This window comes from Danio aesculapii, chromosome 18 (genome assembly GCF_903798145.1).
Source record: "Danio aesculapii chromosome 18, fDanAes4.1, whole genome shotgun sequence".
In the NCBI taxonomy this organism is placed as follows: domain Eukaryota; kingdom Metazoa; phylum Chordata; class Actinopteri; order Cypriniformes; family Danionidae; genus Danio; species Danio aesculapii.
The window spans coordinates 9,994,213-10,013,118 of record NC_079452.1 but is presented as its reverse complement, the minus strand read 5'-3'; the positions used below and the strand labels follow the sequence as shown (position 1 = coordinate 10,013,118).

The following is an 18,906-nucleotide window of genomic DNA, read 5'->3' as shown; positions in this document are numbered from 1 at the left end:
CCCAGAGGATTTTTTCTCAATATCCAGCTAAAAGACTCCTACCTGCACAGCTTCCTTTTCTTCCACCTCCCTACTCAGCACTGTAAATAAATCACCCTCCGGGTTGTTAAACCTTATCTGTTGGTCTGCTCATGTTTTATCCCTTGTCTCGCCACGACTGGTGGAGAATGCGGGAAGATTGAGTGGATAAAACCCGACAACTGGTAACACAGATTTTTTATTAATTTTATTTTATTACATTTTTTGTTTTTTTACGCAAGCGGCTGCTCTCATCACTCAGGATCCTGAACGGTGTGGAGGAATACACCACTCTGTGAGACAAAATGGAGGATATCATGCGCCGCCTCTCTGAGATAACCACACGACAACAGCTGTTCACTGAAAAGCTCGCTGTCAGACAACAGAAAATGGAAGAGCGCCTGTTCCAGATGGATGAACACCTCCCACTCCTGGAGCCACGTGCCTCCGCTCACCGCCTTTTGACAAAACTCAGCGACCTGGATGATATCGACAAGTATCTGCAAATGTTTGAAGTCATTGCAAAGAGAGAAGAGTGGCCCAAATCAGAATGGGCTCAAATCCTGGCCCCCTTCTTAACTGGGGAGTCACAGCGAGCGTACTTCTCATTAGATTCCCCCCAAAATGAAGATTATACAGTACTAAAAGGAGAGATCCTGGCCTGAGTGGGTTTATCACCGGTAAGAGCAGCGCAACAGTTCGCTACATGGGCTTATGAGGAGGGTGCCCCAGTACGGGCACAGGCAGCTCAGCTCAGCAAGCTTGCCTGCTTGTGGCTCCTCGGGGGATCCCCAACTGCCACCCAGGTTGCCGAGAAAGTAGTCATTGAGAGGTTGCTGCGCGCTCTCCCTAGACGACTTCGGGGGCCTGTAAGCATGAAAAACCCTGAAAGTCTGGCAGCGCTAGTGGAGGTGGTGGAGTTGGCAGAGGCCACACTGACCCGGGACATCAGCGAGAGAGCAGCCGTTCCCTCACGGAGGGTGAATTCACTGTGGCGGCCGGTGGAGGGTACCTCACGGCCAGTCAGTAGACCGGTGGTCCCGAGTCCGGCGGACGAACCCATGCCCACTGAACCAGTGAATTCCACTGCACGTGCCTGGTTGGCTGGCTGCATCGTTCATCGAACCCTGCCATCAGGTGCTCTGTCACGCAGAGTGAAGCTTGAGGGGAATACTATCACGGCCGTATTGGATACCGGAAGCGCAGTGACGCTGGTACAGCCAGGTTTGATTAAGCCCCGAGTGGGATCTAAAGCCACAATCCCCATAACCTGTGTGCATGGCGACACACGCTATGTCTCAGCACAGCGGGTAACAATTGTAGCTGGCAATGGCGCATGGCCCCTGAAAGTGGGCATTGTAGCTGATCTCCCCGTTCCCCTCTTGCTCGGCCGGGACTGGCCAGGTTTTGAGGAGTTGTTGTCTTTGCCAGCGGCACCACGTTCCCAGGCACGCCACCGTCTCCGGGGTCGGACTCAACGGAGCCGCCAACCAGCTCTGCTGGCCACCGAGAGCGACAGAGGGGGTGAGTGTTCAAGTCATTCTTCTAATGTCTTAATGGATTTGTTCCAAGAGGTTTCTAGGGGAGGTTCCTTCGGACGAGCCCAGCATGAAGACGACACATTAAGAAACTGCTGGTCCCAAGTTAGAGTAGTGGAAGGCCAGGAACGGTTCCCTGCACCTCACCCCCTCCCACACTTTATTATCCAAAACGGTCTGCTATACTGTGTTGCCGAGCGGCGGGGGGAGAGGTGGACATTACTGGTGGTACCAAAAAGTAAAACATCCACCATCCTGGAGCTCGCCCACACTCATCCAATGGCTGGTCACTTGGGAGCAGCCAACACGATACTACGCATTCGGGACCAGTTCCACTGGCCTGGGCTAAATGGTGAGGTCAAGAGATATTGCCAGGCATGCCCGACATGCCAGAAAACTGCTCCCCAGCGCCATTGCTCCCCAGAGCCATTGCCAAAGAACTCTTCCTGCTTTGTAGCCGGGTGGGCATCCCCTCAGACATCCTGACTGACCAGGGTACTCCTTTTATGTCCCGGCTGATGGCAGACCTCTGCCACCTCCTGAAGGTGAAACAGCTGCGGATGGGCTTGTTGAGCGATTTAACCAAACCCTGAAACGGATGCTCCGCAGGGTCGTGGCAGAGGATGGGCGTGACTGGGACCTCATGATCCCATACGTGCTGTTCGGCATCCGTGAGGTGCCCCAAGCCTCTACTGGGTTCACTCCCTTTGAGCTGCTGTTCGATCGACAACCCCAGGGCCTCCTGGATGTGGCACGACAGGCCTGGGAACAGAAGCCCGCACCCCAGCGCTCCCTCATCGAGCACGTATGGGACATGAGGCAGCGGATTGAACGCATAATGCCCCTGGTACGCCAGCATCTCACTGAAGCCCAGCATGCCCAATGGCGTCTCTACGACCGGCCTGCCCAAGCCAGAGAGTTTCAACCCGGGGACCAGGTCATGGTGCTCGTTCCCACAGCAACTTCCAAGTTTCTGGCTTCCTGGAAAGGGCCCTATGTGGTTGTCGAGAAGGTCGGGCCAGTTAACTATCGTGTACGTCAGCCGGGGCGGTGTCGAGAGGAGCTGAGTTACCATATCAACTTACTGAAGCACTGGGTCTCTCCTTCCAGCCAGCTGGTAACCTTCGCAGAAAGCCCTCATCCTACTGTACACCTAGGCGAACAGCTCTCAGCTACCCAGAAGACAGAGCTTGAAACGCTGGTCAGTCAGTTTAAGGATGTGTTCAGTGAGCATCCCGGGCGCACCACTGTCATACAGCATGAGATCAGAACAACCCCAGGAGTCATCGTGCGACAACGGCCCTACCGGGTTCCAGAAGCTCGCCGGCTGGCAAAAGAGGAAGAGGTACAGAAGATGCTAAAGTTGGGGGTCATTGAGCCATCTCGGAGCCCGTGGTCCAGCCCCATTGTCATGGTCCCAAAACCAGATGGCACCCTCCGCTTTTGTAATGACTTCCGGAAGCTAAATGAAACATCCAGCTTCGACGGGTACCCAATGCCTCGGGTGGATGAACTGCTTCACAGACTCGGTAGTGCCAGGTTCATATCCACCCTCGACTTGACCAAGGGCTACTGGCAAGTTCCGCTAGCCCCAGGGGCAAAAGAGAAAACCGCCTTCACCACTCCTAGCGGCCACTGGCATTACCGGGTCCTTCCCTTTGGGCTGCATGGGGCACCGGCAACCTTCCAACGAATAATGGACATATTGCTCCGACCCCACCAAAGTTATACCGCTGCCTACCTTGATGACGTAGTAGTCCACTCAATGTGTTGGGAAGAACATCTTACCCATCTGCGGAGGGTGCTTTTAGAGCTACGACGGGCTGGGCTCACAGCTAACCCCAAGAAATGTCATCTCGGGCTCGCAGAGGCAAAGTACCTGGGATATCACATTGGTATATATATTCATTCATTCATTCATTTTCTTTTTGTATATATATTAGGGCTGTCAAATGATTAAAAAAATGTACTAATTAATCACACTTTTTTTTGGATTTAATCATGATTAATCACGAAATGTAATTAACGTAATTAATCATGATTAATCACAAAACACCATATTTATTTAACAGGCACTCGCGTTCATCAAATTTGCTTAAACTAAGCGTTCTAAAGTATGGGTGTATTTTACAACCAAGGATTCTGACACAGCGACGTGAAGCAGACGCTTTACAAAAGTTGCGTGTAGGGGGAAACACGTCAAACTTAATGAAACATTTGAGGGCTCAGGGAAGCAGCTTAAAGGCAGAGAAATGGGCCATAATTGACAGCTTGCGACTTGATCTGGCACTTTCACTGAGTGCATTTATATGGACATCAATGTAAAGATTAAAAATGAAACACCCAAAATTGCATGAAACTCTGGAGGAAACGCAGGATAGCCTGGTAATGCGACATTAATTGTTTTATACTGAAACTTTCCTTCTAAAAGTGCTTCCTTGGTCTTATCCAAATTTCTTTGCACATTGAACACACGTCGGCCACAACAGAAAAAAAAACTGCAACTGCGTTATTTTTTTTAACGCGTTAAATATTTCAGATTAATCACGTGCGTTAACGTGCTAATTTTGACAGCCCAAATATATACTGATATATATATATATATATATATATATATATATATATATATATATATATATATATATATATATATATATATATATATATATATATATATACTTAGTATTTACTTAATATTAAATTCTTTATTAATAATGCATTGTAATTAACAATATGCATTCTTTTTTTCACTTTTACTGATATTATATACAGGGGTTGGACAAAGAAAACTGAAACACTGGCTAATTAAGGCTCTGTCCACACCAACAAGGGTGTTTTACCTGCCATCGGTTTCGCTGTTTGTCCACACGAAAACGCAGTGTCAGGTGACAACCAGTGCTACAACCGTAATTTTAACTGTTTTCTCCTCTCTGATAGGCCAACACTGGGTTCACTCCAAACACGGAAGACCTGAATGAGGCAAACTCTGCACATTCACTGCAAATGTATTGTGTATTCCGCATTGATCAACTGTGTACAATCTGCCTGTGTACTTATCTTTACATTAACTTGAATGCAATTTACTTACAAAATATACTTAATTCCCCGTTTGGTGTGAACTCAGCATAAAAGTGTCATTATTGCCATCTGTTGGTTCGACATGCAAACATGTATCACAGTGCATTTTTGCCTTTTCATGTGGATGAAGATTTTTTTTTTTTTTAAATGAAAGCAGAAAAAACTCTCACACAATAATCACAATAACTTAACCATCCTCAGTAATACTTGATAATTATCAAACTTCTCAAAATATATAGCCAGCAATCATAATTTCAGTCAGTTAAAACATCTCCATCTAAAAAGTTTTTTTTTTTTACAATTAAGTTGTAAGCAACATTATTGCTGCATTAATCAGTTGTCCAAGTTTTGTTTAGATGGTAATGTACTGTCATGTACTGTTTGTGTTCGGTTCACCAGCTGCAGTATCAATATTATCAGTTCACTGTTCTCAAATCTGATCTCAGAGTATAAATTTCTAGTATCTGAATAACTCTGGAAATTGGTTTATTTCGAGTCAGAGGAGCTATAAGGCATTTTAAAAATTAAGTAATGTCAACTCTCCAGTTGCCACCAAAACTGTTCATCGGGAGCTACATACTGACCCATCACTAAGAAACATCCATACACACTCATTCACACACATACATTATGGACAATTTAGCCTACCCAATTCACCTATACCACATGTTTTTGAACATGTGTGGGAAACCTGAGCATCCTGAGGAAACCCACGTGAACACGTGGAGAACATGCAAACTCCACACAGAAACACCAACTGACCCAGCCGGGGCTTGAACCAGTGACCTTCTTGCTGTGAGGCAAACGTGCCACCCAGTGCACCACTGTGCAGCCTACTATATAATTATTAAGTCATATTTTTGTAACCGCTTTGTGGATACTTTCCCAGTTGATTTGCTGATTACTCACTCTGATCTCAACAAGGTCCTCCACAAAGTTGAAAAGCAGTGGATTAATCTCCTTCAGTCTGAGCACAGGCCTGGGCATCATTAAAGCAAGATAACGCATTGAGGAACGACACACCTGAACACATCAAAACAAACAAGTCAGAGCATTAAGTCACTAGTCACTATATAGCAAGCAAGTCACCTTAATTTCTATAGTTGCAATATAAAACCGTCAATGCAGCTAATAATTGTTAAGTGTAAAATAGCTATATAAGACAAAAAAAGGTCTGCAATCAGCATTGATGGGCCCAAGATCTTAAACTAGATCTTGTTACCATACTTATGTCAGGATCCAGCCATGACAGGCTTGTCAGTCCTGTCCTTGTTTAATGTGATTGTTTTGTGCATTAGCACATATGGATGTCTGTTTGTTTGTGTTGGCCAAGTGCTCCTCTTGTCCTGCGTCCTTGTTTTACTATGCCTTGCCCCTTTGTTTAGTCTTTGGCTGTGTCTGAAATCACCTACTACTCAGTAGGTACTACTTTTGAATTTGCATTTACTACACAACCGTTAGTAAAGTACGTTCTATATAGTGTGAATGTGAGCGTTCATCAGATGCACACTTCAGAATCTTGCCAGAAGTAGTAGGTCATCTGGGTACTTCTTATATAATGTTTTTCGATAAGTATGATTTTGGACATACCACTTGGATGGCATACTATTTTTAGTATACTATTTTGCGATTTCAGACACAGCACTTGTTTGTTTAATCCTAATCACCTTTTCTTAGTTTTCTCTATTTCAATTATATTGGGTTTAGTTCACCCTTGTCAATGTCGACATCTCTTTGTGTGCTTGTATAGTCTATCTTGTTAGAGCTTGAAATAAGTATTTAGCACTATCTAGGTTTGGTTTCTTTTATCTCGTCTAGCCATTTTGTTCATTATCTCAAGTTCCTTTCCCTTTTGAATTTAGTTTTTTTTTTTGTTACAGCAAGGTTGCAATGTTTTTTCTATTTCAGTTCTTTTTTGCCATTTTGTGATCTTTTGTGGTCCCAGTCTAGTACTAGTCCTGTCGGGTTTCTATTTGCATTTTATATGAAACTACTTCTAGCACACTTAAAAGTGCTCTGCCATAAAACAATAAAAACTCTTTAAACCACTATGAATTTTATTTATTATGGTGCACAATAATAATTTTAGCCCATGAGCAGGTGGCACTATGCCTGTCAGCAGATGGCACTATGGCTGTGACTCAATATTGGCATGTAGATGTTTTCAAGAGTGGAATCACGTGAATATTCAAGCAGATTGGACATCGTTTGGCTGAGTTTTAAGAACTTGTTTGTTTAATCCTAATCACCTTTTCTTCGTTTTCTCTATTTCAATTATATTGGGTTTAGTTCACCCTTGACAATGTCGAAAAACTTGCTCTTCCATTGCGAAACACTAAAGTATGTCAGTCCACCACGGACATGCCCTTTGACAGAAACTCTAGATCTTCACGATATAATTTCACTGGAGCCTTCAGATAGCAACACCCAAATTTGGTGCTGATATGATGAAATATGTAGAAGGAGTTTGTTACAGTGTAAAACCTGTCATTTCCTGTTGCCAGCAAGGAGCAATATGACTGAACCTGATGTTGGCATGCAAAAATGTTCAGGTCAGGACTCTTCTGAAATGTTTGATTTTTCAGGCAGATGACACAATGCCTGAGCTATTACAACTTCCTGTTTCATGGCGAAAAATCAAAGTTTGTGAGGCTGCCACGGACACTTCCTTCAAAGAAAACTCTGGATCTTCGCAATTTAACACTACCCAGGCCTTTAGACAACAATAGCCAATTTTGTTGTTGATCTGATAAAATCCCTAGGAGGACTGTTTTAAAATACAACTCCTGGAAATGGTAAAAACTGCACTTTTTTTTGAAAAGGAAGTTTAATTTATCTGACTTCCTGTTTGGTTTTGGATTTCACTTCAAGCAACTTTTTTTGTAGGTTTTGGCATGTTTGATGTGTGTGCCAATTTTTGTACATGTGCATAAAACATAACTGGGGGGGTCACTCCATCAAACATGCATAGGGGCTCTGCAGAGTCATTTTGTCACACCCAATTCCAAAATCTTTATCAAGCATACATTTTTGCCAGTTTTAGTGTTTGTGCAAAGTTTTATCAGTTTCCGAAGCATGTTTAGACCCTTAAAATGCAATTCATTGTAGAGAAAAAGAAGAAACGGAGCAATTCCAATAGGGCCTATGTACCACCGGTGCTCAGTAATTGAATTGATTGGCTAATGGCAGCCATTTCTGAAGTGGCTTTGGACACAGAAACTGCGTAACAACTTTGACGTAAATCTGACAAACGGTTGCTTGGTTATAGGTATTTTGCTGTTTTTTTTAAGTGTATAGTGCCACCATGTGGCCAAAGTTGGCAATTTTTGGTATGTAATCTCAACTTGACCTTATACACGTGTACCAAGTTTGGTAATGATATATCATTCTGTTTAAAATTTATAGCTACAATTAGCATGGAAGTTTTGCACGGAAATCCAAATTTTAACATTTTTGTAATAATTATTGATATTCAGTGGCCAGAGCATATTTCTAAACTGGTTTGGTTCCGATCGGGTGAAAAGCCTAGGACTAGTTTGCAAAAGTAGCGTAACTAGGACAAGTTCATTTTAGTAGGATAAGGTTGTTTAGCAGTTAAGAAGTGTGTAAGTAGTTTAATCAACTACAAAATATTTGATTAGTGTTAGTTTATAGATTGTGTTAACAAACGTTAAATAAACAGTTTGAGCGACAGCAGTGGTTTTGTGTCAAGGCATTCAGAATAATCCAGGCTATCATATAATATGTAGATCAAGTGTATTTCTGAAAAGTTATGTAACTTTTCAATAATTATTGAACTAGGGTGTCCAGAGATTCTTATAACAATAGTTTTATGGCGAGTGAGCTAAAAACCAGGGACTAGTTTGCAAAAGTAGGTTTTACACATATTGACAAATGATTAATGAACAGTTTGCATGAGTGTAATGGTTTATGTTTTAAAGTGTTCAGTATGAGCAGGGCTATCATATGATATATATTTTGTGCGCCTCCACACACATTTGAGTAATACACTAACAAATACACACTCAAAAAAAACTCAAAATCGCCCCTAGTGGATGATTTCTTTCAAAATTTCTACAGACATCTAGGCCCATGATTCCACCATGCCCACCGAGTTTCATTTAGATTGGCCATCATTAACTTTGTTTAATGGGTGCTCAAATTTAACTGGCTAATAGTGGACATTTTTTATAGTATGTCATTCCACTTTCAGCAATCACACTGCATGACAAATTTGAAGCTAATCCATCTAGTGGCTAAAATGGTAATTGAAACACTGTATTAAGCATCAACATACATTGAAACACTGTTTTTGAGACTTTTTCTACTACTATATCTAGCATGTTTGTTTGCACTTATACGTTACACGTACTCACCAAATTGTGCAATGTTTGAGTTTTCCTTATGGGTTTACAGGCATGTAGGTTCATGTAGACACACCCCTTTTGTAAATGAGCCTGTTACAATTACCCAAAGTGGAAAGTTCAACTTTTTTCATAATTATTTATTACTGATTCTAACAACACTGGTTTCATTGCGATTGAGCTAAAAACCAGGGACTAGTTAGCAAAAGTAGTTTTTACACATATTGAAAATAATTCACATATTTATTCATATATTTAAACAACGGTTTGAGTGACAGCAGTGGTTTTACATTTACATTTTACATTTATATTTAGTCATTTAGCAGACGCTTCTATCCAAAGCGACTTACAAATGAGTACAAGGAAGCAATTTACACAACTATAACAGCAGCAGTGAACAAGTGCTATAGACAAGTTTCAGGTGTGTAAAGTCTAAGAACCAAAGCATTAGTAAAGTTTTTTTGTTGTTGTTGTTTTTTATAGCCAGAGAGGCAGTTAAGATTAGGAAGGAAAGTGGAGACTAAACAGTTGAGTTTTTAGTCATTTCTTGAAGACAGCAAGTGACTCTGCCGTTCTGATGCAGTTAGGGAGTTCATTCCACCAACTGGGCAGATTGAATGCGAGAGTTCGGGAAAGTGATTTCTTCCCTCTTAGGGTAGGAACAACGAGGCGACGTTCATTCACAGAACACAAGTTTCTGGAGGGCACATAAATCTGCAGAAGTGAGAGCAGATACGAAGGAGCAAAGCAAGAGGTCGCTTTGTAAGCAAAGTTTTAGTGTCAAAGAGTTCGGTATGAGCAGGCCTATCATATATGTATTCTGTGTGCCTGCGCAAAACATTAATACACAACCCATTACACACTAAAATGTGTAAAATCACCCCCTAGTTGCCAATTTCTTTTAACATTCTTACAGACCTCTAGGACCATGAGTTGAATATGCCCACTGAGTTTCGCTTCAATTGGCCATGATTAACTTTGTATAATAGGTGCTCAAATTTTGATTGGCTAATGACAGCCTTTTTGTGATGTGACCTTGGACAAAGACACGGCATTCAAAATTTTACATTAATTGGACAAACGGTTGCTTGGTTGATGGTATTTTCCTGTTTTTTAAGCGCCACCATGTAGATCAATAGTCAATATTCTAAACTGGTTTGGTTCCAATCTGATGAAAAACCTAGGGCTAGTTCACACAAAGTAGGTTCAGACAAAACTCTTTGTAGCGGAAAAACCCTGCATCGTAGATGTAATCTGAATGACTCCACTTTTGTTCAGGCTAATCCAAGAATTCTTAATATGCAAAGAGTCTACGACAAACAGTCCATAAATAGTGGCCTAAAAAAATGTCACATTTTTTTTTTTGTTTTTGGGCAGATTTGGCTGATTTTTGGCGAGGATGTAGTACACCGGAGTACTAACATCTGACCAAGTTTCAGCTTTCTAGTTTAGTATTTAAAGTAATTCACGCAAAAGACATGATGTACACATGCATAGCCGAATTCACGTGCATAAAACCAGACTCATGTGTGTAAAATATTTATACAAATTCCCAAAAACAATTCACGTGCACAAAATAAAAATACATTTTCATAAAATACGTTTCACAAATGCAAAACACCATTTGTAAAAGTATAAGAGTGTACAAAAAGTTTTGAATTTCTAAAACTTGCGAGTTCATCCTGAATGAGAATGTGCAAATCCTCTTTCACGTACGACTCCCCTTGGATACGTGTGTGTGTATTTTTGAGACTGTCCTGGCAGAAGCAGCAGCTAGGCGACTTGTACCTCGTACAACAAAAGCCTGTTTACGTTCATGAGATATAATGTAAATTAAGTTTTTAGTCAGTGAAAGTCAGAGAATTTAATAGTTCTGGCTTGAAGCCTGCGCATCTCTTTCTCCGTTCGCCATGCTGGAGAGGAACAGTCTGCTTGGTTGATGGTATTTTCCTGTTTTTTAAGCGCCACCATGTAGATCAATAGTTAATATTCTAAACTGGTTTGGTTTCAATCTGATGAAAAACCTAGGGCTAGTTCACACAAAGTAGGTTCAGACAAAACTCTTTGTAGCGGAAAAACCCTGCATCGTAGATGTAATCTGAATGACTCCACTTTTGTTCAGGCTAATCCAAGAATTCTTAATATGCAAAGAGTCTACGACAAACAGTCCATAAATAGTGGCCTAAAAAAATGTCACATTTTTTTTTTGTTTTTGGGCAGATTTGGCTGATTTTTGGCGAGGATGTAGTACACCGGAGTACTAACATCTGACCAAGTTTCAGCTTTCTAGTTTAGTATTTAAAGTAATTCACGCAAAAGACATGATGTACACATGCATAGCCGAATTCACGTGCATAAAACCAGACTCATGTGTGTAAAATATTTATACAAATTCCCAAAAACAATTCACGTGCACAAAATAAAAATACATTTTCATAAAATACGTTTCACAAATGCAAAACACCATTTGTAAAAGTATAAGAGTGTACAAAAAGTTTTGAATTTCTAAAACTTGCGAGTTCATCCTGAATGAGAATGTGCAAATCCTCTTTCACGTACGACTCCCCCTGGATACGTGTGTGTGTATTTTTGAGACTGTCCTGGCAGAAGCAGCAGCTAGGCGACTTGTACCTCGTACAACAAAAGCCTGTTTACGTTCATGAGATATAATGTAAATTAAGTTTTTAGTCAGTGAAAGTCAGAGAATTTAATAGTTCTGGCTTGAAGCCTGCGCATCTCTTTCTCCGTTCGCCATGCTGGACAGGAACAGTCTGCGCAAAAGGAGCACAGAGTGGGTGACATCGAATACAGCTCTCATCTGATTGGCTGAAAGTTGCTTGCTGCTTCTTCCAGGACAGTCTCAAAAATACACACACACATATCCAGGGGAGTCGTACGTGAAAGAGGATTCGCACATTCTCAGTCAGGATGAACTCACAAGTTTTAAACATTCAAAACTTTTTGTACACTTTTTTACGTTTGCAAATGGTGTTTTGCCTTTGTGAAATATATTTTATGAATATGTATTTTTATTTTGTGCACGTGAATATGTATAAATATTTTACGCATGTGAATTTGGTTACGCATGTGTACATCGTGTCTTTTGTGTGAAATTACTTTAGATGCCAAAATAGCTCCATATTATAGGGGTTCAAGCATTTAAGAACTTTTAATGCAAATTATATCTTTGGCAATTCAGAATTTATGGCTGACATTAAAACACATTCACAATGGACATAATGTTGAGAAATGCAAAAAATTTTATGGTTAAACTACTATATCAATAATAGTCATTAGTCATGCGTATACACACTTGCGTATGCTTATATGCTTATGCCACATATAGAAATTTGACCTAAATTAAACAAAATGTTTACCACTAGGCTTTCTTTTGAAATTTATATATGTGATAATCAGCTTTCAGTGTAATTAATAAAATGTCATTTATATTTCTAGTTTGAATGGTAAGCTTGGACTAAGTCTTAATCTAAATGCAAAAGCAGTGTTTTTACTCTAAACTAGGTCTATCAGTAACTAATAAGTTGTCTTTTGCTGCTATCTATTGGCTACAATGATTATTTCAAACAAAATGAATCTTGATGAATGTTTTTAATAGTTGTAAATCTTAAACCCCTTTAAATTTTGTGTATTTGTTTAGAATATGTCACATGTGCTTGAATTACTGTGAGGTTTTGAAATTTCTTTTGGGATTTACACCAGGTTAAAAATGATTATGATAGGACTGTGCTAATGCAACAGTACAACATTATGATAATTTTTTTAGGCAGTGCAGAGATTTGTAAAATACTGGTTATACTGATGTAGAGCAAAAAAAAGTAAGTTTAATTGACAGCAGATGTCTTTGATAAAAGCTGCCTAGAAAGAGCAAACCTACTATATGTTTTGTAGATCAAGTGTATTTGTGAAAAGCTATGATAAAAAAAAATCCTTACAGTTTTATTCCATTGTGAAAAGCAAAGATAGCAGCAAAAGGTCAGCTTGTACTGTTATCTAGTGGCTAAAATGTTAACTGAACCAGTGAAATAAGCATCAACACATTTTGAGACCTTTTCTACTGTTATAACGCCACCAATTTTGTGATCTTCACAAAATTTTGCATGCTTGTTTACAATCATGTCACATGAGTACAACAAACTTCATGAGGTTTTTAGTTCTTTACATGTCAACAGGCATGCAGGTCCATAACGACATACTTCGTTAGTAAATGAGCCTGTTTCCAAAATTGAAAGTTAAACTTTTTTCAATAATTATTGATCTTGATAGTCCAGAGATTCTTAAAACACTGGTTTTGTGGCAATTGACAAAAACTACAAGGATCGTTATGAAAAAAATTATTTAGCATATATTGTAGAATCTTAAATGAACAGTTTGAGTGACAGCAGTGATTTTAGTATCAAAGTGCTTAGCAAGAGCAGCAAGATCAATTGTATTTGTGAAACAGTGTGTAAATGAAGTACATTTACTGCATTTTTAGTAATTTAGCATGTTATAGCCCCACCTAATGTCCAATCTCCACAAAATTGTTTATGCTTGCTTGCAGTCATATGTCACATGTGCACACCAGATTTTGTCAAAGTTTTTTTCAATAATTATTGATCTAGGCAATCCAGAGATTACGTCAACACTGGTTTTGTGGTGAATGACCAAAATAGCAGGGATTAGTTTGCAAAAGTAGGTTTTTCATATATGAATGAATCTTTAATCAACAGTTTGAATGACAGCTGTGGTTTTAGTGTCAAAGTGTTCAGTATGAGCAGGCCTACCTCATTCCGTTCAAAAATTATAGCTACATTTAGCTTCTATTAGCATGGAACTTTTTGTGTACTGTTTTGCGAAAATCAACTTTTCAAAAACTTTTGAAAATTTAAACTTTTTTTTTTTAATTATTGATATTCAGTGTCCAGGATATATTTCTGAACTTGTTTGGTTTCAAGCAGGCAATTAGGATTAGGATTAGGATTAGTTCGCAAAAGTACGTTTTGTATAAATCTTGGTGTAGCGGAAAAAAACGGTGCTTCATTTGATGGTTTAAACTGTTTTTTTCTGGTTGTCATAAACCTAACTAAGCCACATATTTTTTTAACAGGGTTGTATGTTGTTAGTTGTGTGTGCCATGTGAATTTGTTGCATTTGCATTGATCCTAAACATCAAAATATGCAGTTCCATATTTGTTAAAGTGCTTCCTTAGAAAGTAGTTGCTCACTCTATGTAGACAGTATATATAGCAAGATTATCCATTTTTCTTAGAGTGTTTTTGTACCTTACGGGGTTCAAACTCCCAGTTGTGTATGACTCTTGCTGGAACGATAGCAGTGTCATTCCAGTGGCAACTGCTGCAGTAATACTGACCGGTATAATCACACTGACGTGCCTCATTAGGAATACCACCTACACAACACAACACAACACAATATCAAACAATCTTCTGTGCAAAAACAAAATTATAAATATCCATGCTGACTCATCAAAAAAAGCAAAAGAACCTTTTATACATGTATCTGTTATACATAGACAAAAAGACTCACGCAATGAAATGGGTGTCCGGCATTCAGAACATCTGTAGTCCTGTTTGTCCAGACCAATCTCAGGACAGATGTTGAGTTCATACTCAGACTGATGGCTGACCTTTGATCTTACACATGGTTTGTTGATAAGATTCATGCACTTGCTATGGCAGCGGTAATAACAACCTGGAAATGAAACAGGACCATTTAAAGAAAGATGGTGGACCATTTAAAGGGGGTGTTAGGCATGCAGATTGCATATGATGTCCACACTTTTTAGAATGTGGAAGCAGTAAGGGATGGAGCACAGGTCATCTCAGGTAGTTAGGCTCGAACAAAAAAATTCTATTCCGAATTACCTAAACTGAGAACATTTGTTTTACAGTTACAGACTTACATCATTTAAAATCAAACATTTTTCAAGTTTGTGTAAAAAGTTTTCAATGAGTTACAGTTCAGTTACTGACATGTTTCAGGCTGCACACAAGTAATTAAAACATTTTACAATTTTAAATATTTATAACAATTATCTGGAAGTGAAAAAATTGACTATTTTGAGTTTCTTTTGCACTGGCAAGCTCATGTCACCTGCAATACAACAGACCACAGATGGTTGAGATGCAAGGGCACCGATAGAGAGATTATGAGTACATTTTTTTAATTTCTTTAGGAGCTTGACTCTTGCTAGAAATTTGTTGTTGCTTTATGGAAAAGAGCCGCATATTGGTGTGTTAGTTTGGAACAACAGTAAATGATTGGGTAATTTTACTGGGTTCAGCTAAGATGGTCTAACCTGTGCAGGTGTACCAGGTTTGAATGAGACCCCATATAATGGTGCTACACCTGTCACACATCTGTTTCACACTCTTGCTCTTCTCCTTTGAGAAGCGATGCTCTAACATAATCTGCAGGTTGGGCTCATCTTCCTCTGGGTCCTGTTCAAATTCAACACAAAAATACAAAATAAAATGATTATTTTGATAATTTTAATTATTAAATTATTTTGTACAAGGCAAATTATGTAGATGCATATATTGATATCTCACATAAACACAAACATGTTTTAAACAAGCAACCTCTACTTATATTTGGACATTTTTTTTAGGCTGGGATGTCTAAAACTCCATTTTGCAGAGCTTAGTTCCAACTTACCTTATACCCATATGGAGGTTTCTAGTGTGTTTATAAATACCTGCATTAGCTGATTCAGGTAATTTCAAGGTATAGAAGCTAAAATTTCCTCCAGCAGAAGGAATGGAGACTGATGTTTTATACAGTACAACAGCTGTACTTGCATATATTTAAATGGCACCTATGATGAAAATCAACTTTTATAAGCTGTTTGGACAGACTGTGTGTACTGTAGGTATAGTGTGTCCACTGTCCTACTGGAGTGATAGAAACCCAATAGGACTCTTGTTTTAAATGTCCTGATGTTAAAATAGCAACGTGATGTAGTTTTTTTTTTTTTTTTGACAGATTGACAGGTGCCATGTTTCTATAACATGTCCACAGAACTTTTTTTGCAAAGAAACTGATATTAAAATATTTCAAATCTGTAAAGTTATAAGGTTGTTATAAGGTTGAAACGTTTTTTAAAACAGTATGTTTGTAATAAAGACAGTAAATCGCTATGTAATTCTTAATTGCTGTAATCACCATGACCGCATGGTGTCAGTTAATGCTAATGTGTGTGTGTGTACTGCAAACGACATTTGTGTGTGACTCATCGTTTCAAAAAAGCTTGAATAAACTCCACCACAAATACATGAAAAAAACGTAGGATTTTTGACTAATGAGCTGTATTTCAGTTTCATCCACGTCTGTTCCTATCACTGACTGCTGTTTATCTGATGTAACGCAGGAGAAGCAAACACGCACTTGGGAGCGGTAAGCAGGGCGAAGCTGCTTATTTGCATTTAAAGTCACAGACTACAAAACAGCTACACTGTACTCAGACCCCAAAATAGGCATACTCTGGAGGCTATAATAAATTATCTGATGGGTATTTTAAACTGATATTTTACAGACACATTCTGGAGACACCAAAGGTTGAGTGAAAGTGAATCTTGTAAAAGAGGTAAAATAGATGGCCTTTCATGCTCATAAAACCCATACACATTAAAATTACATACACGCATTATTTAACTTAAACATTTTTCAAAACTGTACCTATTGAAAACAAAATTTTGACTAAAGTCAAATTAATTTTGCAGTTCAAGTCAAATTCAACATGTTCATTAATTGCGTTTATGAATATAAAACAATTATGTTCTGCAAATTTTGACTGATCATACAAACCTGTAGTTCTTGTAGTTTAAGTCGAAGGTGGATAAGTTTGACCACTGTGTCTTTTTGTTTCTCTGAATGCTCTGGTAGTTCCAGGATCAGTCTCTTGCACTCCTCTATGGCAAGTTTCAGCTGCTCTACATCAGATGCCACAAACAAACCCTGTGCATACACCCACACACAATTTAGTGCTTCAAACTAAATGATTAGAAACTTACATTGGTTACAGTGAATGTAGGGTTAGTTCATCCAAAATAATTTAATTTACAACCATTTACTTACTATGACATAAATGTCATAATTCTTGACTTTATTTAAAAAAATCCACAGGAAAAAAAAAAGCTAAAAAAGCTTTTGAGTTGATTTCAATGACACTACAGTATTTATTAGAATGACAGCAGCAATGCGGTGCTTAGCATTCAGCATTTTTAAATGTGCTGAAAGTTGGGGAAGTTCTCACAGCTGAGAGTTCTTGAAAAGTGCTGGCGTTTTCAACAGTCTAAAATTGCTTCGATGGACATGCCCCCTTAAGAATTTCAGGTAGCCAATAGCAGTTTTCTGATAAGAAGTACTTTAAAAGCATAATAATCTGATTCATAACAACACACTGCCTCTACAGCAAGAAGGTCACTGTTTTAAGTCCCAGCTAGGCCAGAGAGCTGGGTTCCTCCAGCTGCTCTGGTTGCAAAGACAAAGATATGTAGTATAATGTAAATTCGATAAATTATATTGGTTGTAGTGTGTGAATAGGAGAGTATGTGGGTGAGGGTTGTACTCTCAGTGATTGGTTATTGCAGGAAGGGCATCTGCTGTTAAGATATAAGCCAGAGCAATTGGTACACTCTACTGTGGCAAAGCAGGGAATAAACTGAAGGAACGTGAGTGAGCCTTTTAGGGCGCACTAACACTATACTATCCGAATCATGCCCAGGGACATTTCCTGGTTCGTTTGAGAAGTGTGAGTGCTCTGAATCGGGCTCAGGTGTGGTTCAGTTGGCCAGCCCTGGCCCGGTTGGAAGAGGTGTGCCAGACCGTGGTTCACTTGGGCTTTGGCCTGAGCCCGAAACTGAGGACAAGACGTGAGTTTTAAGGGACCGCTTCATATGGATTTGTTAATCATTCTTACTATTCAATGAATGCAAACTGTTGTAGTTTATTAAAGACACAAACCTCTCATTGCACGACTGCTGCACCTTCAGCAAACCTCCTAATACCTGCAGCACAAGGACTTTTATGATTATTTATTAGTGTCAAAAGTGACTGATCTGTTTGGCGAATTATTTAAGTGTATGTCACTGCATATCAAACGACTAAAATTATATAACTAAAGAAATCTCCACTGTGCAGAGCGACAGCTCTTCTCTTCTGTTAAATTGACCAGCGCATCATCGATGATGTAAGTGTGCTCCAGCTCGGATGCTATGTGAGTGCAGACCGTCGGGCAGAGGCGAGGGGGGACAAGCTTGCTTTGGCATGGCTCAAGGCAACTGTACATAGTGTGAGTATGCCCTTCGTGCTATTCTTCTAAGATTTTTAGAGGGGAGGCGTGTCTTTAACGATTCGTCATGTGGCGCAATGCAGAGACGTTTAATTACTAAAAAAAAACTTGAGCGTGGAGCAGAGTGAACGCCGTCTGCCTCTCTCACGCACTGATGCCAGAGTTCGGTGCTTCATAGACAGGACGGAGCAAAAAAACAAGCAGAGGTTATGTTAGAGGAAAGATACATGGCTAAGGCAGAGAAATCTGTGTGACCCAAGTCATCCAAGGTGTGGGAGCATTTCACACTAAAAAGTGTGTTAATGGCCAAATATGCAAAAGTGATGACGAAATCACTACTGAAACATAATTTTGTTCTGTTTTGAAGTGAGGAACGTAACCAGGTCCCTGGTGCTGGTGTTTACTTGTTATCCAGCTTGACAAGCATGAAGTGAAAAATTCAAACTGAGCTTTGGCACGCTGGCTGGAGAAATACGTATCATATTATCACAGTTATCCAGTGTTTTTAATCACCCAATGCTTTTTTTAAGTTTTCGACATGTAAATACACACAAGTACTAGTAAACAAAACATTTAGAGTTTGTAAAACAAGAAA

At 39.5% G+C, this 18,906-nt stretch overlaps 1 protein-coding gene across 2 annotated transcripts in view; it reads right to left on the bottom strand.

Annotated features, from left to right (window-relative positions):
- Nucleotides 1-18,906, bottom strand: part of def8 (differentially expressed in FDCP 8 homolog) — an 85,487-nt gene that overhangs the window by 10,443 nt on the left and 56,138 nt on the right. For both annotated transcript variants that reach the window (XM_056477863.1, XM_056477862.1), the window contains exons 3-7: nt 16,826-16,975; nt 15,318-15,459; nt 14,546-14,710; nt 14,281-14,408; nt 5,544-5,657 (exon numbers count right to left, since the gene is read on the bottom strand). In XM_056477863.1, coding sequence (XP_056333838.1) covers nt 5,544-5,657; nt 14,281-14,408; nt 14,546-14,710; nt 15,318-15,459; nt 16,826-16,975 — 699 coding nt within the window. The remainder of the gene's footprint in view (nt 1-5,543; nt 5,658-14,280; nt 14,409-14,545; nt 14,711-15,317; nt 15,460-16,825; nt 16,976-18,906) is intronic.